The sequence below is a fragment of the Mesocricetus auratus genome, unplaced genomic scaffold (genome assembly GCF_017639785.1).
Source record: "Mesocricetus auratus isolate SY011 unplaced genomic scaffold, BCM_Maur_2.0 Super-Scaffold_100015, whole genome shotgun sequence".
Lineage (NCBI taxonomy): Eukaryota > Metazoa > Chordata > Mammalia > Rodentia > Cricetidae > Mesocricetus > Mesocricetus auratus.
This window is the reverse complement of record NW_024429198.1, coordinates 46173213-46199512: the sequence shown is the minus strand read 5'-3', so window position 1 is coordinate 46199512 and position 26300 is coordinate 46173213. Positions and strand designations below refer to the sequence as shown.

At 48.1% G+C, this 26300-nt stretch overlaps 1 protein-coding gene and 1 long non-coding RNA gene across 3 annotated transcripts in view; one reads left to right on the top strand and one right to left on the bottom strand.

Annotated features, from left to right (window-relative positions):
• Window positions 1-598: 598 nt before the first annotated feature.
• Window positions 599-26300, top strand: part of Kctd1 (potassium channel tetramerization domain containing 1) — a 196493-nt gene continuing 170791 nt past the window's right edge. Inside the window, exon 1 of the mRNA XM_021234967.2 lies at window positions 599-698. Within this exon, the coding sequence (XP_021090626.1) occupies window positions 690-698 (9 nt within the window). The 5' untranslated portion in view covers window positions 599-689. The remainder of the gene's footprint in view (window positions 699-26300) is intronic.
• Window positions 1434-20190, bottom strand: LOC106022262. Of its 2 annotated transcripts, none has more exons than XR_005881681.1 (3): window positions 19900-20190; window positions 6351-6570; window positions 1434-2277 (listed from the first exon to the last, which is right to left on the bottom strand). It is a non-coding gene; the product is annotated as an uncharacterized LOC106022262 (long non-coding RNA). The 2 variants fall into 2 exon arrangements; XR_005881682.1 differs by lacking the exon at window positions 19900-20190 and adding an exon at window positions 15720-15883.

Sequence of the window (26300 nt, the reverse complement as noted above, 5' to 3'; positions counted from 1 at the left end):
AAAATCATGCTGTTCTATTGCCAAATTATCACCTAGCCTTTGATCAGACAGGGCGGCGAGCCTCATCAACAAGTTGTGCGACCTTCCTGTCACAGCAACGTCAGGTCAACTCGAGAAAGTGAAGCGAGAGCCCTAAACACAAATAAAAAGAAACGACCAACAATCCTTATAATTGTCATCATCTGCTGCGTTTCCCTCTTTTGGCAAAGAAACACTCCATCCATTTGTAGAAATCGCCCGCGGACACGTTACATCAAAACTAATCACAACGATTAAAATCAGCTTTTCTGTGCAAGAGGAGAGTAAAAAGCAAGTTGGAGGCTGGAATGAGACTGTTTTTCCAACAAAAAAAATCTGGGGAAAATTCCTATATGTATATTTCTCTATAGTCTATGTAAAGCTTTATTTTTGAAGATCAACTGTGCACCCTGAGATCGGTTAATTTGATTTAAGTTTTATTTTGGAGATTTGGACTAGAGGTAGAGGCGCGAGCTAATTGTATCCTGATCCTTGCCTTGAGGGGTTTCAAAGCCCTGGAGCAACTCTCCTCTGTATTTTGTTCTGTCTACCTTAGCCAAGCTATTGCATTTCTCTCTGGTGTGGCGAGGCGAGCAGATCGCTGGGAGAGAAATCGGAAAAGGGGGGAGAGGAAAAGGAAAAGGGGACTTGGAGAGAGACTTTGTGCTTCAATGTTTCAGGTAAGATCTGACGGTTTGGGTTTGTTATTATTTGCTAAGGAGGGTATGGCTGGGACTTTGGGCGCAACTCGCTTTTACGCATGTGCCAGGCATGGGGCGAGAGCGCGGCACACTCGCACACACGCAGCCGGGCGCGGACGGAGGCTGGGGGATCCGCTCGCACCGGCTGCGGCTGCGGCTGCGGCTCCTCGGGTTTTCTTCCTGGCAGAGGGAGCCGAGCGGGCGCGGGCAGAGGCGGCAGGAGCCCAGGCCGGGGCTCCGAGGGGATCCGTAGCCGGCGCGCGAACCGGGCTTGGGTAGGGTGGGGAGTGCCCCCGCGGCCGGATCCTGCGTCTCGGAGCGCAGCCCCGCGGCTCTCGGACCCCGCGTCCAGACCCTGCTCCCGCCAGCCGCGCGCGTCCTTTCTTCCCGGGGCGCCCCGGGCTCGGCGCCGATCGCATGGGGGTTGGGACCGTCGCCCTGCTCACAGCCAGCCTTGGCGGCGCCCCCCCGGGACAACCGCTCAAAGACGCCATTGTGGCTGCTGAGCGAATCAGGCCCCGGGGCGCTTTATTTATTTATTTTATTTATTTTCCCTTCCCCTTTCTCCTGAGCCGAACCCTTTTGTGAACGGCGGCTGGTTCCGAGAGCCATCCCGCGTGCAACCCGGGCTGATCCAGATTCGTCGCCTCCGCCCACTCGGGCGCCTTTAAAGCCCTTTCCCATCCCCTCCCATTTCCCCTCCTCCCTCCCTGGGTGCAAATGTTTCATTTATTTTTAAAAAGAGCCGGTTCCTCTTCCTCCCCACCTCCTCCCCTGTTAGAGAGCTGGGATTAAGAAGTCTCCTTGGGAGGCGAGCGCGGGCTGGGGACGCTGGGGTGGGGGAAGGCTGTGGTCGCCGCAGGTAACGATGGTGGCTTTTCGGCGTTCGCCCCCTCTCGGGGAGCCAGCCGCGCGGAGTCCGGAGCCCCGGTCCTTCCCTCCTCCTCTTCTGGCGGCCACCGTTCCCTTAAAGGGACCGAGTTTCCTGGTTGCCACCGGTGTGCGTGGTCGGAACTGGCGCTCCGGGGCGCAGAGGTGGGAGGAAGGGAGGCAGTTTGGTTCCTTTCTGACCTCTTTCCTCCCCACCCCCCAGCCTGCCTCCCCTCTTGCTGGAAATGTGGAGTGCGCTTCCTCTCCTGCCCCCAAGAGGGACCTGGCTGGAAAATAAAAGAGTCCCCACCTCCTGGAAAAAAAGAACGGGGCGGGTTGTGCGTTGTGGTGAATTGCTTCCAAAGTGAGGTGGAGCCCCTGAACGTCCAAGAAGGGGAGGGCGAACCCGTGGTGCGGGGACTCCTCACCTGGACCTGGCACAGGCGTCCTGCACACAGCAACTTCCTAGCGATCGCGGGCCGACGGGGATCTCCTTTGTGCTTTCCAGCACTTAGGCTGTCGTGGAAATGATTTTCCACTGTCAACACGTTTTCACCGTCACTGTGCTTCGGGGCAGGCTGGGCCGGAGCGGACTAAGTTAGCAAAGTTGCAGTGGGGCAGTCGGCTTTGTACGTGGAGGAATAGCACGCAGGAACTGTCCAGGACCTTCCTGGTTCTGGCTTCCTGGCTAAGAGGGACAACGCAGTAGACAGAAATAATTTGGTACAAATATTACACTACCGTTTAGACCCTAGGATTGACTGCTTTCAAGCAAATCTTTGCAACAACCCCCTCAACGCCGTGTGTGTGTGTGTGTGTGTGTGTGTGTGTGTGTGCACGCGCATCCTTGGTGGCACTCAGGGAGACACAACAGTTTAACATACTCATTCTTTAAGAAACGTTTGCCTTCTGTTTTCAATCAACTAAGCTGGCAGCCAGAGATACAAGTTTATTTGAGAATACCCTCTGGGTACCAAGCATGCTTGGATTGTTTTAGCAAATTAAAAATGAGCAAAATGCTTTTACCTTCTCAGCAGTAGACTCCTTAAGAGACCTCCTGTTTCGTATGTTATGTGTGTGCGTTCCGGGGGAAGCGTTTTCTGTGTGTATCTCAAATGTTTTTAATGTGGAAAAGAAGAAAATAAAGGATTTTTAAAGGCTGAGGCTGATGCCATGGAATGATTCATTAAATCTGAGCCCACATCAAGGAATTCACCTGCTTGTATGGGAGGCTGTGGGAACTAATAGCCAGCAGACTTGGTGAATTTTAAATAGCAGTGAGTCCATTTGTCTCGCGGATAGTGGGCAAGAAGCCAATATATTCCTCCTGTTTACATTTTGGAGGCATGGCTTCAGGGAAGGGGATAGCTGGGTAGGAGTCCTGCTGATGCCTTTGGTGACTTAAGGATGGCAGTAGGTTAAGTGTTTACTAATGAGGTGACAAAGGCGACCCTGGAACTTTAAAACTTCGAATCACAGAGAAACTTCATGGAATGGGGCTGTTGTGTATAAGGAGAATGTAACTGAAGAGGCAAAAAGTTTGCTGTGAAGAACTCTCTAGATGCATTAAGTATGAATGATAGTTGGGGGGGGGGGAATCTTCCACCACAGCATGCAAAATGACTGCAGTGGTTTTTACTCTATTAATTATGCCCGAAGTGCAATATAAAGTCCCGGAGCACACACTAGAGGTCTCTCTTCCAGCATTACAACTGGTGGGTATGTAATTCTTCGCCAGACCTTGTATAGTAAGGATGCCCAGTAAAGGCCTAGTTCATAAGTAATTATGCCTTCCCATATTCTCCATATCGGATGTGAGGCTTTTATTTGGGAGGAGAGTAGTCAGTAATTACTGTCCATTTTCTGCTACCCAAGCATTTGGAAAGCAGCTACTGTAACGTCTTTTGACTGGTGAAAATGTACTGGTCAGTTTGCATTGAATCCTGCATTTTAGGCTTGCCAAAACCAAATTACTTACCCAAAGCAATTTCTTTTAAAATGCAAGCATAAAACGTGAAAGTTGTGTTCATTGGAGAGTGTTCTGAAATTAAACTTCCATTTGACTCTGCATTTAGGAAATAACGCTTTCTGGTCTTGATATTTCTAACCTCAACAGAGTACTGTGGCATCCTGAAATGTGCTCAGCTCTCCCTTCTTATCCCTGTCACGTCACTCAACCGAGGTTCTTAAAGTTGCTTTTCAAACTGCATTTCCTGAACTTTCCCCATTATGATTTGACGTTTCCCAATAGACAAAACATTTATCCATCCTCAAGATGGAGCATCTTGGGAATAAGAGCGTTTGCATGTGAGTGTGTACACTTATTTTAGCGTTTCCTCATGATCAGGCTTGAGAAACAACTGGACTTCCCTGGAAACAGTAATAGCTCCCTGACTTCTCATTCATAAAAAATGTACTAGAGGTAACTAATGCTTTGCGTTTGAAGAGTTTGGCTTGAGAGCTCTGCAAAGAGTAAGATGAGATTACTTTTTAAGAGCCATTTATTTATTTATTTATTTCTTAAGACAGGGTTTCTCTGTGTAGCCATGGCTGTCCTGGAACTCATTCACAGTGATCCACCTGCTGGGATTAAAGGTGTGTGCCACCATGCCTGGCAAGAGTCATTTTTTGAAGCCTGTTGCCATTAAGCTCATCCATTTATTCAACCAATGTTTATTTGCCTGGCTGTACAGGAAACTCTGTTAGATGCTGGGGACACCGTGGTGAGGAAAGGCGTCCAGAGCCCCGATTGCCCAGAGCAGAGCCATGATTTCAGAGACAGACATTAAGTGAATTCTGAACAGCTGATAGAGATCAATGCTTTCAAAGAATAGAAAGACTTTCGTGGATGAAGCAAAGACGGGCAAGTGGCAAAGGCTGGGGTCAGATTTCCAGAGAGGGTTCTAGAAACTGAGACTTGGTTGTTGGAGGGGCAGGTGGAAGATCTGGGCTGCAGGATGGAGACCTGGTTTTAACCCTCAGAGTAATACCAAGGGGTGGGCGGGCCAGAAAGATGGGGAGAGGCATGGCGAAGTGTGTGCACTGGAAGAACAATCTGGAAGCACGCAGGCAGATGATCAGACAGTCCTCAGTGGGTCATGTGCCACCCTTGCTTTGGCTATCATGGTGGGTTAGGCGAGAGTAGATGTAGCTAGTGGCAGGAGAAGCAGACACAGAAGAAAGCTGAGATTCACTTGGAAGGCAAGTATTGCAGAGCCTAGGGGAGAGTTGGTCATAGGTCACTAAGAAGGGAGAAGTGTTGAGCGTGCAGAAAGTTCGAGGCGTGTTGTGGCTTGACTGTGAAATGTCCTCCAAGTACATGGCAGCTGGTGCTGCAAACTTGGATGGCTCTGGAACCTTTAGGAGGCAGAGCATTGCTTAAGGAATTAGGTCACTGAGCATGGACTCCCAGCTTCATATCCTGACCCTGCTTCTCGTCCGCTCCCTGCAAGCAGCTCAAGCAAGATGTAAGGGTGTGGGGAGCCCATGGGCATACCCCTGCCACCATAAAGCCATTGCTATCATGTCTTTCCCTCAGAGATGGACTGTACCCCGCAAACTGTAAGCCCAAACAAACCTTCACTCCCTTTAGTAATACTCTCCTGTGTATTTGGTCACAGCAAGAAAAGAAACGGATGCAGGGCGTGTTGATCAAATGCAGGATGGCGTTTGGCACACAGGGCTTGGTAATGAGAAGCCTCATTCACACCTAGTGGATCTGAATTCACAAAGGCAGCCCAGGCATCTGGTCCGGTCATTCTTCAATTGCTCCATTTGCCCCACAGTCCTGTGCGGTGTCTGCAGTCCGTCAGGCCCTCCTCTGCCTGCCCTTCACGTCCTCCAAGCCCCCTTTTCTTTTTCTTTGTGAACCACCCTGTGAGGTCTGCTTAACTAGCTTCTGATAAGCCGGGATCATCACTGAGAGAGGCTTGTGTTTAACCTACTGGAACAAAATCAGGTCTGTGTCATGTAACGCACATTGTGTCAAGTATCTCATAAAACCAGTGGTGTAGCGACTGGCAAGCTGCCCGTGCTTCTATAAATACCCCACACCCGTGACCCTGTAAGTCTAATCCCATTCACTGGGTCATTTAAAACGACATGAATGTAGCAGGACTGGGTGGGAAGGGGGGATGTCAGGAATTGGGGGACAAGGCAAGGAAATGGGGTGAATGGAATGTATTGTGTACATGTATGAAGTCTGGTAATGTTCATGATAAATTTATGTTAGTAATTTTTAAATAGTAAGGTATTAAACTACTAGAAAAATCATTTGCTCAGTGACTGGAGAGATGGCTCAATGGTTAAGACCGCCTAGAGAGATGGCTCAGTGGTTAAGACCGCCTACTGCTCTTGCGGATGACTTGGGTTTGGTTGCCGGCACCCACAAGTTGGCTCACAATGTCGCATACTGTCTGGCTTCTGTGAGCTCCTGCATTGCGCGTGGCGAACTTTAAACTGCAGCAAGCAAAGTACTCACACACATAAGTAAAGTGACTGAATGAATATTTCTTAAAAAATTAACTGCTCAGCTCTGGCTTTTAAAGTCATTCACATACAAATAACAAAATCATTGCATGTCACTCGGAGAAAGAAAGACTTGTAATGGCACAAATAACCCTCAGATTGTCACCTGCTTAGATAGATTTGTGTGCCTCTGTCCTTTGTATAGGTGACTGTCTTAGTCAACAGCGTTCTAAGAGAACGTTGCTGTGAAGAGACACCATGACCATGGCAATTCTCACAGAGGAAAATCTTTACCTGGGGCATGCTCACAGCTTCAGAAGTTTAGTCCATTGTCGGCATGGTGGTAAGGAAGCATGGAGGCAGATATGGTGCTGCAGGGTCAGCTGAGACTTCTACATCTGGATCCAGAGGCGACAGGCAGATATGGTGCTGCAGGGTCAGCTGAGACTTCTACATCTGGATCCAGAGGCGACAGGCAGATACGGTGCTGCAGGGTTAGCTGAGACTTCTACATCTGGATCCAGAGGCAACAGGAAGAGAGAGACACTGGGTATGTCTCGGGCCTCTGAAAGTCCAAAGCCCACCCCCAGTGACACACTTCCTCCAACAAGGCCACACCTCCTAGTCCCTGTCAAATAGCAGCTCTCTCATGACCTAGCACTCAAAGCTATGAGCCTATGGGGCCATTCCTACCACTGCAGTGACTTTTATGTTGCTGGGGCAAAAATCCCTGCCAGAAGCAATTTAGGAGAAGAAACATGCGTCTTGGTTCTTGGTTTCAGAGGGTTTCAACTTATAACAAGAGAGAGATGGTAGAGAGTTTGAGGCTGCAGGCTCCTGTGGGAACTATTTATTTAGTAGCTAACCTGGAACTACAGAAATCAGGACTGGGGCCAGAGAGCAGGTACAACTTACAAAGGTCCTACTTAACCAGTCTACTACCTAGACCCACATTCTAAGCAATCCCCTAAAACACCTTCATCCACGGGAGACCGAAACCCAGACCATGAGCCAGCTGGGGGACATTTTAAATTCAAGCTATAATAATCCCTAAGGCATCTGGGCTTCCTCTACTGACCTTTGACTAGCCTGATCTCCATGCAACCTTTTCATATTTCTATATGAGAGAACATTTTGGTACTTCTGATATCTTGTTCCTTCTTTTAATCTGTTCTTATTTCTCCAAAACTTACTGCTTCATGTCTAGATTCCCAAAAAATGTGGACCAGCTGGGGAATCGTTTCATCCCGTGTCTTATTCACCACCAAAGCAGCACCCAACTTACTGACTGCTCGCTAGTTTTTAAAAAAATAATCTAGAATTGGGCATTAAGTGGCTTTGCTTTCAGCATCAAAATGTGCTGCTGTGGAAGGGAATTTCCACTAAAGAAGTCTATCACAAATCTTTTAAAATATTATGTCCCTTTTCTGGTTGTACTTCTTCCAGAAACTTCCACGCTGGGGTTCCTTTCCGAAAATTCAGGCTTCAGGTATTTCCAGGAAACAATGTGAATACCATTCTTTTCATGGGGGTTTCATAGACAGATAGATTCCCTAAGACATTTTTCCTGATGGTTCTCATGCAGGTAGCCTTGGGGCACGGAATCTAATTAGATAAATATCCACCCTTCAGCCATATCAACATCAAGTACCCCAAGGCACACCCTACTGGAGGAGCCTCCCAATTCTGACTGCTTACTCCCCTGTGTCCTGGCTTTATGAGTGCCCAGACACTGCGAATGTCCATGGGTAAGAGGAGCAAATCCACCATACCTCGCTGAAGCCCTCAAATAATACTATTTACAAAGGTTATATGAGGTCGTGTAAGTTGGGGAGTGACAGAGCAGGGATTCTAACCCAGTAGACCAACTATCAGATGTGTCAGGTGGAGAGTGTTAATGATAAACTCAGAGTCACCAATAATGCGCTGGTATTGAATTAAGGAAAATAAATTATTAAGCTTCCCGTTGGTGTGATTTAATCAAGAGTGAGGCTAGATTTGAATTCTTTCTCTCCCTGTGTCTTCTGTCATTTCTGTCTGTTGCATGGGTCTGAATCTGAACCTGCTTGAATGCTGCCTTGTCTGTTCCTCATCTGTCTGTCTGTCTGCCTTCTTGCCTGTCTGTCCGTCCCTTCCTCCCTCCCCCTCTGTGTGTGTGTGCATGTGTGTCTGTCCTTTCACGTCTGTGTCTGTTCTTCCCTAAGAAAGGGCTGTGCTGTGTATTTACTCAACAGGACAGTAAGCACTACATGGGCAAGGGAAGGGTACAACACAGAAATCTTTAACAGAGTTTCACAAGTCACTGGCCCTAGCTGATCTCACTAACAAGCAAATACTGTCCAGCACTTTCCAGCCTTTGTGGTAAGTGTTCATTTTCTAAGGCTGCTTTTAGCCTGTTTTCTGTTTCCAGCATTCATTACCATAGCGCGTGCGCGCGCACGCGCGTGCACACACACACACACACACACACACACACACACACGCACACTACTCTTGGGTCTGGGGCATGGAAGATACATAACTTAAGATTACGGCTATGCATTAGCTTAGGTTATAAAAGTTGATTATATGGGAAATCCATGGTTGGTTTTTACATTGTTCTCTTAAAGGTAGGTTAAATAAACAAGTTAGTAGGCATTAGGATAATAGTCTTGTCTTAAGTGACTTTAAGGTATGTTATTAACTTTGGCTATTGGGTCCAGCAAAAGTTTCAGTCCCTTTGGATGTGACAGGGATTTTCATGGTAATGCATCACCACAATCAACCTCAATGTTAATGTCTTCACTGTTCCATGAACATTCCTAGCTCACTCTCCACCGGGCTAATACGAGGTTTTGTTATTGTGGTTGTTTTGAGATGGAGGGTTTATGTGAAAGCTATGGTTTTGCTATGTGAAATTCTTAAGTGGTCTAGAATTCACTATGCAGATCTGGTTAGCCTTAATCTCAGAGAACTCCTTCTGTCTCCCAGCACACCTGGTTCTGAGCATATTTGAGAGGCACTCTGCAGAGTATCCCTGCTCTGCCACCAATTCCTGTTCGTTCTCTTCCCCGACTCCTTCCTCTGCTATCCCATTCATAAGAGAAAAGGAAAAAAATCAAAATGGTTTGAGGGGATGGAGAGACGACTCAGTGGGTGAAGGTGCTTTCCACACAAGCATGAGGACCTGAGTTTGGGTCCCCAACACCCACCCACATAAAAGACTAGTGTGATGATTCTCACCCATAACTCCAGCCATGGGGGCGGGGGTGGAGGCCGATGCCAGGAGCTCACTGGTCAGCCAATCTAGCCAAAACAGATTCAGTGGGAGAGACTCTCAAAAAATAAGACGGAGAACCATTGAGGTAGATACCAGATAACCAACTGCGGCCTTCACACATGCCCCCACACACGTACACACCTATGTATGCAACCCTCACATACAAGCACAATACAAACAAAGTGGCTTGGGACCGTTGCCATCAGAACATCCCACTTGTAAAGCTCTGAAGTCAGTCAAAATGAGGGTTTGCTTTCTACTCAGAGCAAGCTGCCACAGGCTGCCACCAGGGAAAAGCCTTCTGGACTGGAGAGAACATTAGCTAGATGGGTTCCAAACGCTCGCTAGAGTCAGGGAGGTTCTTCCTGATGGGCCCCTCCCTCCTGAGCATGTACTGTCATCATCACTATTTGGGTACCAGTTTCACTTTGCTGGAAACCTGTAGCTAACGGAACAGAAAATGCACATAAAGCCAAGAATCTACGTGTGAAAGAAATCAAACACCGTGTTAGTTCAGGGTATTAACAATTCCCCCCCTTCCTGCTCCATGATACCGTGTTCACGCCTGCCTCCATCAGTTTCTAACTCTGTGGTCCTCGCTGACTCCATTTTTCTAAGCTTTGGTGTTTAGAACTGTAAAGGAGGTGCAGCAGCAGTATGCGATGATTATGAAGAAGATGTAGTGGCCTGAGGATTACTCTGAGAACTAAGTGAGGCACATGTGCCTATCGTGCAGAAGATGGCATCAGAAGATGGCATATTCTATGAGGACCAGAGGCTGTATTTGTTTTCCTCGTCTCTTCAGTTCTTTTTGTTAGGTCGGGTTTTGCTTTGAACATTTATTTTCATTTTTTGTTTATGCGTATCTATGTATGTGTATACCCACAGAGGCCAGAAGCAGGTTCCAATTCCCTGGAGCTGGTGTTGCAGGCAGTTGTGAGCTGTTCACCCTGGGGTGGGAACCAAACCCTGATCCTCTGGAAGAGCAGCAGGTGCTCCTAACCTTTGAGCTCCCATTTGCTATTTTTTCTTCAGAGTTTTATTTTTATGTATGCCCATGTGCCTAAATAAATGAATGTGCAGTATGTGGGTATCTGTTACTCTGAGGCCCAAAGAGGGTGTCAAAGCCCCTGGAACTGGAGTTCCAGGTGGTTATGAACTTTCATGTGGGTGCTGGGAACCAAAGTCTAGGTTTTCAAGAGGACAGCACATGCTCTTGAATGCCTAGCCATCTCTGCAGCCATGTTTTGTTTGTGTGTTTTACATCGTTTTCTTGAGTCTGAGTCTCACGTAGCCCAGGCTGGTTTCCAGTTTGCTTCTACTCAAGGCTGGCCTTGTACTCCTGACCATCCTGCTTCTGCCTTCAGGTACTGAGGTTGTCAGTGCTTACTACCAGACCCAGTTCTTTGAGGCACACAGCGTTTCTGAGTACATGGACACAGAATCGGAAGCCAGATGCTGTTCTGCCTTCCTGTAAGCCCTTTCTGCTACTGACAAGAGGATCCATGTTCCGCCAGATGCCCTGGCCTGATGGCTGTCGGCCTTTTCTGATTAACTAGATCAATCATTTGGGACAAACTTTGATCAGGGAACTTTGCTTCTTTTACTTTTTGTTTTGTTTCGATTTTTAAAGGCAGGGTCTCAGGTAGCTAAAGAGAACCTTGAGCTTCTTAGGCTCCTGCTGGGTGCTGGGTGCTGGGTGCTGGGTTTACTGGTGTGTGTCACCACAACTAGCATAAACCACGCTGGGAGATTGAACTCGCAGCTTCATGCATGCTAGACTACGTACCGGGTCCCCTTCTCCTTCTTGATTGCTCACAGGATATTCATCCTGTGCAAATTCGTGACGTTACCAAACCCTGCACACAGCTAGAACTGGTGTTCGAAGACCCGCAGATATGCCACTCTGTTCTGACCCCACCCTGTTTTGAACACAGCCTGGGAATCAGGATTCTTACTCAGCAGAGCGGCTCCGAAGCTGGTGCGATGCCCATTCCACCCAGCAGATGGCAGTGACGCACACTACTGATCTTGCTAAGCCTCCGGTTTTTTTCTCTCTGGCATTGCCCCACTCTCTGAGAAAAGCTAACTTTTAAAATCTGCCAACTTTTAAAACCTGCTTTGGCTCCTCCATGGGAACAACTGAGGCTCATCTCGAAACTCGAAACATCAGCACCTCCAAGTAGCCCATTTCCTCCTGGGCAGTGGGCCAGGGAAGAGAGATAAAGTGTATGCAATTGTTAGCATCCATTGACTATGGGAATTATCTGGGACGAGGTGTGTGTGTGTGTGTATCCTGAATGCCTAATGCATTCAACAAAAATGCTATTATCCACCAGCATTGGCAATATTATCACATGCTCCACTGGAAAGACTTGAGACCAGCTATCACCAGAAATCTAGAATTTAATAAAGATATAACTCAGCTTTAAGTATTCATGGGCCAGCATGAAGGGAAAAGCGCTACCCGGTCCTGAATAGTTATTTGTAGTTCTGCCTTGTGGGGTACTGGAAACCTGGTCTTCCAGTTGCTTGGAACCCTGAGTCTACTGTTAACTCTATGACCATAAATCTGGCTTCATTAAGTACTTCCCACGTATTAATTCATCCCAGCCACTCTGTAAAATGGGGAGATATTTAAGTCTTGACCTATAAAAACCACAGGAAGACAGCCCAAGGGCTGAGAGTGTGCCTAGTTGGGAGAGTGCTTGCCTTGCGCTCAGGAACCCATGGATTCGGTCCCCCTGGTCATCATAAACCAGAGATGGTGACACAGCTTTGTAATCCCAGTACTCAGGAGGTGGAGGCAGGAAAATGAGAACCTCAGTGTCATCCTTGGTTACATAGGGAGTTAGAGCCAGCCTGAGAGGCAACAGACTTCGTAGGGTGTGGGGGTGAGAGAAGATTCCAAAAGAAGCACCATTACATTGGCTATAATTCATATTCAGACATGGGTAAACAAATGGGTGGCGATCCTACTGTGAGTCAACCTCTAAGCTGCGGTGCTTTGAGAACCTGGCCTTGATTTGCAGATACGGGAAATCAGCAGTGAGGGTGTATGGGCATTATGTTCTAGTTGTATGTGATTAATCATCAACGTTAGAAAATACTCTCTACATTTTTAATGAGGGGTCTTTAGACATTTATAGCCTGTTAGCCATTTCCAGAAACCTGAGCTGTTAGCAGAGGCCCTGGATGGCCCACACCCTGAGAGGGTCCTTCTCTCCTAGACTCGCCACTGCTAAGGAGTTAGGAGAAGTCAGGTGACTGCTAAGTCTTCTTCACTACATAGGTGGAGATGATGGAACTTCTGATCCTCCTGCCTCCTCCTTCCAAATTTCAGCACTGCTGGAACACTCTGCCACAAGTTCTTCCTGTCATTCACAGGGACAGCTAGTAAAACAACTCTTACACATGAGCTCTGGCAACACACAATGACAAAAGGAAGTCACATGCAGTACACAATAACTTAATCCTTCCTCGACCTGGGGGTGGGCGTGGGACATGGAACACTGGCCTTGGGACATGGAGGATATGGGGCACTGGCCTTGGGACACGGAGGCAGGAGAATTCTGAGTCCAAGGCCAGTCTGGTGCTACCTTTATCAAGACCCCTCTCAAAAATAAACTGACTGACAATGCAAATCGCCTTTGAAGTCTGGGAGGCAAGGCTGGCTTTAGGAGCTGAGCTTTCGTGGGTTTGGACTCTGCAGCCTGTGCTATCATCAAATGAAGTGGTTAGACACTTCAGTCTCCAGAGGAGAGCCAGAGTTTCGGAATTAAGTCTTCTTTATGGGTGGCTGGAATGTGTCATAGATCTGAGGGGAAGAAGCGATGAATCATTCCAAGGTTTCGTAAGTCACACTCGCTGTATAAAAAGCAGGTGGTTTTCTGAAGGAAACCAGATCTTGATCTGACCTTGAACCAGTTCATCTATCACTGTTAAGCAGGAAAAACCATGAGAGTTCACAACCGGTAGACTCATGGGTACCCTGCCGGTCAGGTCGTGTGTGTTGGTGCGTGAGTCAGAACTGAGAACGTGAGGTGGAATCGAAGTTCTGCAAACTTGCACCTTAAGCAATCAGGGCTGGTTCTTATCATTTTGTCCCTTGCAATCAGACTTTTGTGTTTATGCAGATCATTGCACAATGCTATTCTTTTGCTTCGGATGCGTCTTTGTGTAGAAACACATGAGAAACTATGAATATTTATAGCTGAAGCTCAAATCACTTAAAAAGTGCAACCAAGGCCAGGAGGTGGTGGCACACTCCTTTAATCCTAGTACTCAGAAGGCAGAGGTGGGATCTTCTCTGAGTTTGAGGCTAGCCTGGTCTACAGAGCAAGGTCCAGAATAACCAGGGCCATGCAGGGAAACCCTGTCTGATTTGACAAAGGAAGGGAGGAAGTGAGGGAGGAAGGAAGAAAGGAAGGAAGGAAAGCTGAACTGATTCATTCTACATAAGGGTCTTCCGTGGTCATCCCTTCACCTTAAAGAATGTGTGAGTCACCAGGACCCACTTGGTGAGTAGAAAGAATCAATTCTCTCAAGTTGCTATTTCTGAACTTTAGAAACTGCCCACATGTGAATGAGCATACACACACCTAAATGCAAAAGCACATAAAATGTAATGCAATTTAAATGCATTTCAGACTTCAGACATAGATTCAGATTTTGCTTTTGAAAATGTGCCCCTAGATTTCTTTTTTCTTCTTCTTTTCCTTTCATTGTACAATTGCAATATTCATGTGCTTCAGTTATTTTTGACAGCTCTTCTGCAAACTATAAATGCCTGGGAGAACATTCTAAATTACCCCCACTAGGAGTAGGACAGATACATTTTTTTTAACAGCTGAAAAAAAAAGATATTTTCTGCTAAGTTTCTGTGTTAACTTGGTACCCTTATGAAGATGGTACAGTATCTCCAAACCGATGGATGTACAAAGCTCTTAGCATATAATTGTTTTTAAGCCGAGATTATGAATTTGTGTAGCCACACGTAGGATCTGTTTGTGGTTATTCAAGAGCTAATAATGGAGTTTACAAATGTTCTTTCTCCCAGGGCTGGCATATAGCTCAGGTGGTAGAATGCTTGCCTAATATTTGGGAAGCCCTGGATTCGAACTATAGAAATGCATGAACTACTGTGTCCAGACTGCCTGCAATCCCCACTGCTTTGGTGGTAGAAGAGTTCAGGGTCATCCTGGGCTACATGGTGGTCTCAAGATTAGTTAGCATGAGACACTGTTTCAAAACAAAACAAAGAAAACAAATCTTTCTCCCTTTTTTGATGCCTCTGACAAAGGCTGATGGAGAAAGGAAAAGAAAAACGTCAAGTCTGCTTTCACCTCTGTCTGTGCCCCCACCAACCTAAGAAGTATGGAGGAAGGAATCCTCTCTTGGCTCATGCTAACAAAGGGACAAACAGTGTGAATGATTCCAGAACAGCCATTCATCCAAAAGCGTTTGTCAGCATGACAAGGTGGCATCGCCTAGGTTAGCGTTAAAATTCGCAATCCGGTCATTTGCACGTTGCCATGGGACTCACGGTTTTCCTCTCAGTTTCACCCTAGCGGCTATAATGTCTGACCTCATCTCGACCCAGCCAAGCCCTTAACAAAGTCTTTGCTGGATGTGAGTACCAATCAGCATCCTGTAACTGGTGGCTCCCAAACTCCAGCATGCACCAGAATGCCTGGGGGGCCCCTAAAGCTGCTTCCTGGTTCCACTCCCAGAGTGGCAGAAGAGGGGGCCTGAGAATCTGCATCTCAGACAGGCCTTGGCGAACACCGGCCACCACTGCTCCCAGAACCCCACTCTCAGAACACACGTTCTAGGATGTTCAGTGGTAAAGAGCACTGGCAGCTCTTCCGGAGGATGGGTTCAATTCCCGGCCCCTACACGATGGCACACGGCCTTGAGTAACTCCAGCACTGAGGATCTGACACCTTTTAGGCCTCTGCAGGCACTAGCCACATGTGGTGCGCACACACACATACAGGCACACCAGACACACACGTAAAATAATTCTAAAAAGAAAATGTCTATTCTCAAGGAAACTAAACCCTAGAGATGCTTCAGGAACAAAGCAAAACAGGATTTGTCAGCCAGGCACACTCAGGGAGCACACTGTACGCTTTCTCTTTTCCACATGTTTTAAAGTCTCTGGAAGGCTTGTACTATGCAGGGGTCATGTTCGACCTTGGTGTTTTTCAAACTCAGCGGACTGTGGAGCGCTTTATTGTATCTCGCTACCCATCCATTCAGAATCCTTGTTTGTGGAACACACCAGCTAAAGCCGACTCATGTCGCGGTGCCTCTGTGAGCTAGAGTCCAGTACCTCCGACTTCCTCTTGAGGTGGCCACCCGCAGCCGGTGACACGAGCGCGAGGGTGGGAGGTGCCTACCGTTTGCCGCTGCTCCACCTGGGCTGTCTGCCACTACAGCCTTCCTCTTTTGACCAGAGCGCGTGAGTCTCCCACCAGTTTCCACTGGACCTACTCGCTACCCGTAGTCCCTCCTCTACTCCCTCTTGTCGCCTCCCCCTGCTCCTTGCTGCTCCTCCCAGAGTAAGGACTCAGCCCAGTTCTACAGCACCGCCGCCATTCCTTCCTTTTCCTGGACCCCCTGGTCCTTCCTGGCTGAGGCTCCCATTCCATCCTAAGGACGTGAGTGATGATGCCAGTTTATCACATAATTCTGCCAATTGGTGCCATTTAAAAAAAATCTGTTCCTGACAAAATGGGTCCATGGATACAGGAACTCGCAGCCACCAAGCCCAAGGATCTGAGTTCAATCCTCGGACAATTCCTCGTAAGACGAAGGAATCCACTCCTGCAAGACCTCTACGTGTGTTCTAGAGCACATGCGCCCAGATCCTCACAATAGACAAACAAATGTAGTTTTAAAATCATCTCTTCATTTAGACATGATTTATATGTGCTTTGCTTTCTGTTTGTGTGGCTTCTTTTTTGTCTTGTCTGTGCCAGGCACAGCCCTCAATCTTACAAAGCAGTGTTCCAGGGTCTCCTTTTCATTCTGGGGGTGACAGGATAAGAAGTTAATCAATTGTATAACTTTAGCTTCTTTGTCAAAAATCAGGTGTTCATAGATGTGTGGGTCCATATCAGGGTTTTCAATTGATTCCATTGGTCTACCTGTCCATTTTTGTGCCAATACCAAGCTGTTTTCAGGACTATAGCTCTATAATAGAGCTTGAAGTCAGGGATGGTGATGCCTCCGGAGGTTCCTTTATTGTACAGGGTGGTTTTGGCTATCCTGGGCCTTTTGTTTTTCCATATAAAGTTGAGAATTGTCCTTTCAAGGTCTGAATTGTGCTGGGATTTTGATGGGGATCCCATTGAATCTGCAGACTTTTTTTTTTTTGCAAGATTGCCATTTTTGCTACATTGATCCTACCTATCCAAGAGCATTGGAGATCTTTCCACTTTCTGGTATCTTCTTTAATTTCTTGTTTTGTGTGTGTGTGTGTGTGTTCAAAAATTCAAGAAGTCTTTTTTCTTTTTTCCCTCCTTTTTAAAAATTTAAGTTAGAAACAAGCTTTCTTCACATATCAATCCCAGTTCCCTCTCCCTCCCCTCTTCCCCCAACCTCCTCCCACCAGGCCCCCCAGTCCCCCACCCAATGCCCACTCTGATCCCCAGGGAGGGTGAGGCCCTCCATGGAGGATCTCCAGAGTCTGTCATTTCATCCAGGGCAGGGGCTAGGCCTTCCCCCAAGAGTACAGGCTAATTTCTTTCTTTGAAGACTCAAAGTTCTTGCTATACAGATCCTTTACTTGTTTGGTTAGCATTACCTCAAGGTATTTTATGTTGTTTGTGGCTATTATAAAGGGTGATGTCTAGGGTGGCCATACTTGACGATCTGGCCTTTGGGAGTACAATTAAGGCAAAATAGAGTCATAAGGGCCTAGAGTCGTTATCTGGTCTGGTTAGCAGCAGAGACCTGTTTCCTCTGCTTTTGCATCAAGAGACAGCGTTAGTTATTTTAGGTATTGCTGTTACAAATACCAGAGGAAAGCAACTTAAGGTAAGAAAGGGTTATGGCAGCTCAAGGAGACAGAGTTCCTCATGGCAGAGCAGGTGTGACAGCAGGAGTAGCCTGGCCTTTAAGGCTGGAGTGTGAGCAGCTGATCATGCTTCACTTGCTGTCACGGAGCTCAGCACACTGAATGCGGATGCCCTTCTGACTTCCCCCTCTCAGTCTGAGACCTCAGCCCTCAGATGCATCATACCCACACTCAGGGTGGGACTTCCCATCCCAGTTAACGCCCCCAGAAGCACCCTCACAGACACAGCCACCAGTCTCCAGTCAGTATTGATTACCCACCAGAGCTGCTGAGCTCACAGCGGGCAGGTGGCTGTCTGCGCAGACTTCTAGTGCCCAGCACCTTGATATTGGAGTCCCCGGCCTCCAGGATCATCCAGGATCATGAGAAATAAATTTGTTGTTTAAAGCTAACCTGTCTGAAAGTGTTTTGTTATAGAACATAAAGTGAATAATGCACACTCTTAAAAACAAGACAGGCATGTCTCTCTCTCTCTCTCTCTCTCTCTCTCTCACACACACACACACACACACACACACACACGCGCGCACGCACGCACGCACGTACACCAGCACCCCCCCTCCTGACTCCTCTTTCCCACAGACTGCCCTTTTCAGATGAGCTTGTTTTCTCGTGGGTTCCAGTAGCGTGGCTGAGGAGAACAGTAGCGTGGCTGAGGAGAACAGTAGCATGGCTGAGGAGGACAGGATCACAGACACGGGTGCAGCATCTTCCACAGGGCTCTCTCACTTTTCTTCCAGTGGAAACTTCTGCTACCTTCCAGAATTTCATGCTACTTAATTGACCTTGAAGACCACTTTTGTCTCTGCTTGTCATCAAATCTCAGTCTGTTTCCTGATGGAGTGCTGTCTTTTTCTTTAACTGAATGTATTTTTCCCAAGCAATTTAGAAAAATGGGGAGCTATAGATGAATTTCTTAATATTCCACATAGGTACCATTGGTTGTCTGCCTCTTTCCAATTGGAGCAGAAATTCAAGTTTGGAATCAACGTGGGAAGACGGAAATATTCCCCATGTTCCCTCCTAGACTCTGCTGTTCTCTCTCTCTCTCTCTCTCTCTCTCTCTCTCTCTCTCTCTCTCTCTCTCTCTCTCTCTCTCTCTCTCTCTCTCTCGTGTGTGTGTATGTGTGTGTGTGTATCAAACCTCAAGATTTACATATGAAATTAGAATCCCAACCATTGTCTATTTAGTGGAATATTGTGACACCACATGCCTGCAAGGCCCTGTTTATCTCTAGGATAAATGTCATCACTTCCGCAAGTCAATCTGTGGCAGCCCAATTCTGGACTCTGTTTATGGGAGAAGTGACAATAGACAGAGATGAGAGAGTAGAACATTGACTTCTACTGCCATGGGTGGCATATAGCTTCCATGCGGGTCATCTGCCTCTAGGACTCCCACAGGAAACACCCTTTTAGCATCACCCACAGTCAGTCAAAGGCAAGGCCCAGATTCCGCAAGCAGGAAAATCAGCTGCAGGACAGAAGTAAGGATGCTACAACCAGAGAGCTCTCTGTGCCTTGCGTGTGGCAAGTGCTCAGACAACTGCAGTGATGTCACCCCAACCTCTGTGAGGCACTTGTCACTCTGCATACACACTCAGGTACATACATGCATGTATGCATGAGTGAAGTGTTTCTGTCTATCTATATAGCCCAAGCTAGCCTCAAAGTTGTGGTAATCCTCCTGCCTCTGCCTTCCAAGGGTTGAGATCACAGGTGTGCACCATCATCAGTCTGGCCTTTCTGCTTCCAAATGCAACCTTCTGGTCTGGTTTTATGTGTTTGCTTTGGCTTGCCTTGGTGTATGCCAGTCTCTGTAGCTGAGGGTAACCTTGAACTTGTGATCCTCTTGGCTAGGGTTACAAGTGTGAGCCACCACACCCAGTTTATGTGGCACTGTGGATCAGACTCAGGACTTCATACATGCTATGCAAGCACTCTATCAACTGAGCCGTACCAACAGCCCCGTCACTGCAGGAACACAAAACGGAGTTGTGATAACTGCATCATGAACTGATGCCTCCTATTAGAGTTGCTGGAAAAGCTGGTACAAAGCCCCTGCATTTTGTGCCAAGTTGAGGCACTGAGCGGAAGAAACAACCCTGGCCGTCAGAATGATGAGCTCCTACAGAGTCCAGCGCTTAGACATGGCATGCCAGCAGGAATGCACCTTGATCTCTAGGGAGATGGATTCTCATAACTTAGGGGTACACAGACTTGGGGACACCAGCTATGACAGAGACCAGTTGGGGAAGTTTTCAAAAAGCCAAGTGAGCACAAAATGAGGTTCAGCTCCGGCTGCCCAAGTTACCAAATGCCAGCCCGACAGAGAAAGGGTCTGTCGTGGGAAGAATTCTCAAAGCTGTGACTAAGCTAAAAAGGGCAGAGGAGCTTCTGGTGCAGAGTGCGGGTGTATTTTTAAAAACGCAAACTGTACGAGTGGGTATTGCATATGCTGTCAGTTACAAGCAACTGCTTCCCCGGCATCTCGTTACCTGGCACTGCTGGGCTGTGAGAACGGTCCCCATTCTCCAGGCTTAGGATCTTGGCGGAAGAGTGCGAACGACAACGAGAGCAGGCGATGACCGCCCACGCTGCGGCAGAAGCCCGGCAATGTCCGCCGCTTCCTGGAGGGAGCAAGGACCTCTGAGGGCTTAGAGATGCACACAGCTGGGCCAGTGAGGCAGACGAAAGATGAGTGTGGCTGTGGGAGACACACACAAAAAATGTGGATTCTCAGATGCATCTGGCTCCTCCCTAGGATCTAGAGCCCCCAGTTTGTCCAACTCACGGTTATTGCCATGCCTGGTTTGTTTCCCTGAGCCTCTTCTGACATGTCCCCCTTTGATGTCGTCTGTCCATTCCAGGGAGTGTCGTGACCCTTTGCGTAAGAACTCTTTTCTGCCTGTGTGTCTCCACCCGCTAGGGTGCACCTTCACTTGGCAAACGGACACTTCTGTCTGCAGGTGAGGCCACTGCCTCCTGCCGTCTGTGCTTCTCCTGCAATGGCCTTACCGCCCAGCCACGTGCCCAGTGTAGAATCCTTGTGACTTACTTTCTTCCCTCTGTTACCTACTAGACACACAGTTGCACATGGGGCAGATGTACGATGCAGCTATTCATGTGGTATATGCACACACACACACAACACACACACACACACACACAACACACACACACACACACACACACACACACACACACACATTGAAAGGCCACTTCAGCTCCCTGGTGCTGGGAGCCCAGGCCTGTACCACCTTGCCTAATGATGACTGTGAGATCCTTCCCCAGTGGTCAAACTGCTCTTTTCTTCGACATTCTATCCTTCCTTTAAAGTATTTAAGAAACTCCCTACTGGACATGTCAGAAAAACCTGGGCCTGACCTAGAATCCCTACATCTACTGGCCTTGGTCAGATTTACTGGGGGATCCCTCCCACCACCCCACTTATATCCCAGGTTAATAAGGCCTCTCCAGACTTCCTTGTCCCAAACTGTTGTGTTCAGCTGTCATCTTCTCTTTTTATAGTATCCTTTGTCCTCAGGGACCCTTATCTCCTTCAACTGTAAGGCACATCCTTGAGTACACTCAGAGACTCAGGACAGATACCAGCTGCTCTCTTCCTCAAGCTCGGAGAGATCCAAGCCCAGGTCTCACGCGCTGACCTTGGAGGAGAGCCTGGGTTGCAAGTGTGGCAGCATCTCCCCTTTTCTGTCAGTCTCTCGGGTATCTGAAGAATACCAGAGATGGGGAGTAGAGGCAAAGGGAGAGGACATGGGTTCCCTAAGAGCAGGGCTGAGCAACAAAGAGAGAGCTTGGGAGGATGTTTTTGAGTAGAAGGGCATCCTGACAAAGTTGGGAGGATGTTTTTGAGTAGAAGGGCATCCTGACAAAGGGGGCTGTCTAGAAGTATGGGTTGGTCGTATAGTAGCCCCTTGTATTCAGGCGCCAGGATGTCTGCTGAGACCAAAGTCTACGTGCACCCAAGTCCAGCAGAGGAAATGACATAGCATCTTGCTGTGGCCTTCACAGTCTTCCCATGTAGATTTCTTATAGTACTTAGTATGGTGTCAGTGGTCATGCTGTGTCCTTTAGGGGAAGGTATTATGGGGGAATGTCTGTGCATGTTTGTTACCGTACAATGTTCCCTGGCTTTCTGTCCATGCCGGTTGGGGAACCTTCATGTACCGAGGGCTGACTTTAACAAGAGCAGATAATGTGAGGGGGTTAGGAAGTCAGTTGACAGGTACCTGGCAGTGGCGATGGAGGTACCCGGCAGTGGCGATGGTGCCACACATGGAGCTTTCTGCAGATGCAGCCATTTGCTGTGGTGGCACGCTGCTGTCACCCTCCACGTCCATGTTCTGAAGCTCCAGAGTCACACGCTCAAATCACAAAAAGGGAATCTCTCTCAGAGTTCCCAGAGAGTCCTTGGAGACAGAGAAAGTATTTATAAGACTACAAGATCATTAACTGAGAGATGGCTCCGTGGTTAAGAGCACTGGCTGCTCTTCCACGGGTCATGAGTTCAATTCCCAGCAACCACATGATGGCTCACAACCATCCATAATGAGATCTGGTGCCCTCTCCTGACCTGCAAGCATACATGCAGACAGAAAACTGTACACGTAATAAATAAATCTTAAAAACAAAAAAGATCTTTCACCACCAAGTGTGGTGATTTAAATGAGAAATATAATCCACAGTCTCAGACATTGGAATACTTGGTTTCCAGTTGGTGGCACTGTTAGGAGGCATGGCCTTGTTACAGGAAGTGTGCCGTGGAGAGATTAAAGACTTGTAGCATTTTGGTTTGCTCTCTCTGCTTTGTGCTTGGAGTTTGTGGTCATTGGGAAGAAAATGGCCCTCAAGGGTGTGGCACTATTAGGAAGTTTGGCTTTGTTGGAGGAAGTATGTCACTGTGGAGGTGGGCTTTGAGGTCTCATATATGTTCAAGATATGCCAAGTATCTTTTTTTTAACTGTTAGGGGAAAAAGGCATGGCACTTTTTATTTTTAGAATCAGAAAAATAAGTCCCAAATTCTCAGTTCGGAAGCTGTAGTTGAGCATCAGAAAGGGGGTCTGTCCACTGTGAATAGGACTAAAGAGAAGAGGTACCAGGTATCGTGACTTGGTCCCTGACACACTCAGCCCAGAGAGGCCTCGGGAGCCAAGCTCAGAGGTTCCAAGCCCCGGGTCCTCTCTGCTCTGGTCACCTCCCCTTCAGGGGCTCAGTCTAGTCCCTGGGACTCCAGAAGATCCATTGTGGGGCTGGTCGCCCTAAGATGGGACTAGGGCAGGGGTAACAACCGTGATCACAGGTGGTGGGCTATGGGGCAGGACCAAAGGTGGCTCTGTAGTAATAGGCATCAAAATCAGGGCTGATACTGTTACAGCAGGCATGAAGACTGTTACAACAGGCATGAATATGTTACAGCAGGCATGAAGACTGTTACAGCAGGCATGAATACTTTTTTTTTTTTTTTTTGGTTTTACAAGACAGGGTTTCTCTGTATTGTTTTGGAGGCTGTCGTTCCAGCCTGGCCTCGAACTCACAGAGATCTGCCTGCCTCTGCCTCCCGAGTGCTGGGATTTTAAAGGCGTGCGCCACCACCGCCCGGCTTAGGGATGAGTACTGTTATAGTAAGCATGAAGAGTCTGGCTAGGAGCTTCTACCTGCTCTATCATTGCCTCTGGGGTGGAGAAAGAGCCTAAGAGGAAGGGAAGCAACTGCCGAGTCTCCATCCCTTCTCGTCTCTTCTGCAGCCGGGGGGTCTTCAAGTAGACACTAACATCATCCCACAGCCACAAGGTGTGACCTGAAATGTGGCCAGCCAAATCCACACTATGGCTCTGAGTCACCTAAGCCACTCTGCTCCGGGCATGGGGAGTGGGGACAGGAGTGTGAGGCCTAGGCTGTATGCCCAGGATCTCAGTTCACTTCCTGTTGCCTGCAAGACGAGAACTCTCAGCTCTTTCTCCAGCACCATGTCTGCCTGCATGCCACCATGTCCCACCATGATGTTAATGAACTAAACCTCTGAAACCGGAAGCCACCCCAATTAAATGGTTTCCTTTATGAGAGTTGCCGTGGTCATGGTGTCTCTTTACAGCAATAGAAACCTTAACTAAGACGGGGTTCAAGATGTGAGCCCTCTGCTCCCTGCTGCCTCTCTTCTCTGACCCTCTGGAACCATAATCCAGATAAACAGTTTCTTCTGTAAGTTGCCTTGGCCGTGGCATTTTATCATAGCAATGGAAAAGTAATTAACACAGCGGGACCTTGTGAAAGTGTAATTGGAGTGAATTTGGAATGGTTCCCTATTACCTGTGGAAACTAGAGGTTTAGGATTAATCAACAAGGCTTCTGTTACTTAAGAGATGGAAAGCCTTTGACCTTCACCACTCACTGTGGGATGATTTTGATGAAGGTATATGGGGGATACAGAAATTTCGGGCGTATTAGAGGGTGAAATGATCTACAAACAGTATTTCAAAACATTATATGTGTGAGAGAGACTTCTCCAACTTCTGAAATGACACGGGGGACCTGAGGCCCATTAACTCAAGCTGTCCTGAGTTAGACTTTCTAAGATGGCAGCCGCCTTCAAGGCCTCGTACTCGGCCTGGTATTAGCATTGTGTTATTCACTGTCCGTAGCAGCTACTGATGTCCTGTTATCCCATCCTTCGGACAAGGAAACAGGCACAGAGAGATATACCATATGTCGTTCTCACAGGCTCACTAAGCTTAGACCACAGTGGAGCTGAGAGTCCAGATCAGTGGACTTCACAGCTGGGCTGGTGACTGGATTAGTTCCCCATTGCTGTAACAAAACGCCCAACAAAAGCAAGGGATGAACGGTTTATCTGGGCTTCATTTGAGGGTACAGTGCACCATGACAGGGAGGACATGGAGGCGTGTGAGACAACTGGTCACCTTGCATCTACACGAGGTGAATGCTGGCCCCGGCTCATTTCCTCGTTTTTATTCGGTTTGGGACCCCGGCCCTCACACTGGCGCTGCCCACATTTCAGGTGTGCCTTCCCAACTCCATTTACCTCACCTGGACACTTCCTCAGCAATGCCCCCGGGCCTTGTCTCTTGATAATCAGGGCTAACTGACACACGGCTATTGCATCTAGGGTGCTGGCCACTGGTCTCACACAGCAGGCTTTCTTTTCTTGGTCTCCTGTGCCAGACCTTCTTTTCGGGCCACCACCCCGCTCTCAAATCATGACACAGAGACATCATTAGTTATAAATGCTCAGCCTTCGCTTTCGCTCCTTCCTGGCTAGGTTTTGTTTTTGTTTTATCCTTTAACTTAACCTGTTTCTCTTCATCTGTTTTGCCTTGTGGCTTTTTACTTTTCTTTCCATATGGCCTATTCTGTGTCTGCTGTCTGGCATCCGCCTGGCTGGCCCCAGGTGTCTCCCTTTCTTCCTCCCTCATCCTCTCCCTGCCCTCTTCTTCTCTCCCATGCCTAGATTTCTCCTCCTCCCCATCCTCTCTGCCCTCCAGCCCCGCCTGGCCCTCTCCTGACTAGCTATTGATCATTCGGCTCTTTATTAGACCAATCAGGAGCCTTAGTTAGGCAAGGTGAAACAGCACCGCATCTTTACATCATTAACAAAGGTAGCAGAAACAAATGTGACACACCTTCACACGCTTAGAGTGATATTCCACCGCACAAACAAATGTAACACATCTTTATATTGTCGGCAAAGGCAGCAGAAACAAATGCAGCAATCTTTGCCTAGTTCAATAATATTCCACAACAGCTTCCAAATGCTTTTGTGTTCTAGAATCCTCTCCAGCGAGCTAAACAGGTCGGTCTCACCTCTCAGAAATGACTGTTGTCCTTGTCTGTTGAGAGAATGAATGGAATTCATCAGAGCTCAGCTTGTGTCTCCGGTTTCTGAAACCGGTAGAGTGGAGGATGGCCACATTAGGTGGGCTGACCCCATAATAGAAGACTTAGCACATTTCACAGCCCTGCCCACATGCTTTCCACCTCCTCCTCACGGCTAACCTCAGCACCACCCCCAGCAATCTGGACCGGCTGCCTGCCGTGCATGCATGCATGCGAGCGAGAGAACTGCCTCCATGTTCCGAGGCTTCGGTGGCCAGACAGCCAAGGTGGCATCTGAAGTGTTGCTATCATCCTGGGACAAATGGGGACTGGCAGGAGGTGGGAGCTCTAATGGGGCATGCGGGACCCCAAGCCCCAGCCGGAAGCAGGGCTCGGAACAGGAGAAGAGCAGTAGAGAAATATGGGTGCAGATCTCCAAATGCTGTACAGGAAAAGAACGACCAGCTCAGCAGTTTATAAACTCAGAGTGGAGTACTGCGGGCATGTCAGCTGTTGTGGAGAGGTCTGGAGGCACACAGGGGACCTGTGCAGTCAGAGAAAGAGACAGGAAAGCAGTGGTCAGTTCCGGAGCCCAGGGCAGGTTCCACAGTTGAGAAGCCTGGTTTACCACTTGCGGTGGAATCAGGCGGGACTCTCTCAACCTCTGTGAACCTGGGTTTCTTCTTCTTGGTCATTGGAGAGGTAATAATGAACATGGAAAGCGGCACGTGCTGGGGCGGGGCGATGGGTTCCAATTCTGGGTGTGGTGTCTCAAGCAAAGAATTTTGGTGGCACCCCCATCTATTATAAAGCATGGGTGTGTGCGCATGCGTGTGAGCTTGTGGATACAAAGTCGCATGCATCTGGAGGCCAGAGAACAACCTCAGGTATCATTTCTCAGGCACTGTCCACCTTGTTTTGTGAAGTAGGGTCCCTCACTGGCCTGGGACTTGTCATGTCATCTAGGCTGAGTGGCCAGCAAGTCCTATGGCTCGCCCCAGTACTGAAATTACAAGCAGGTGCCACCACGCTGGCTTTGCAATG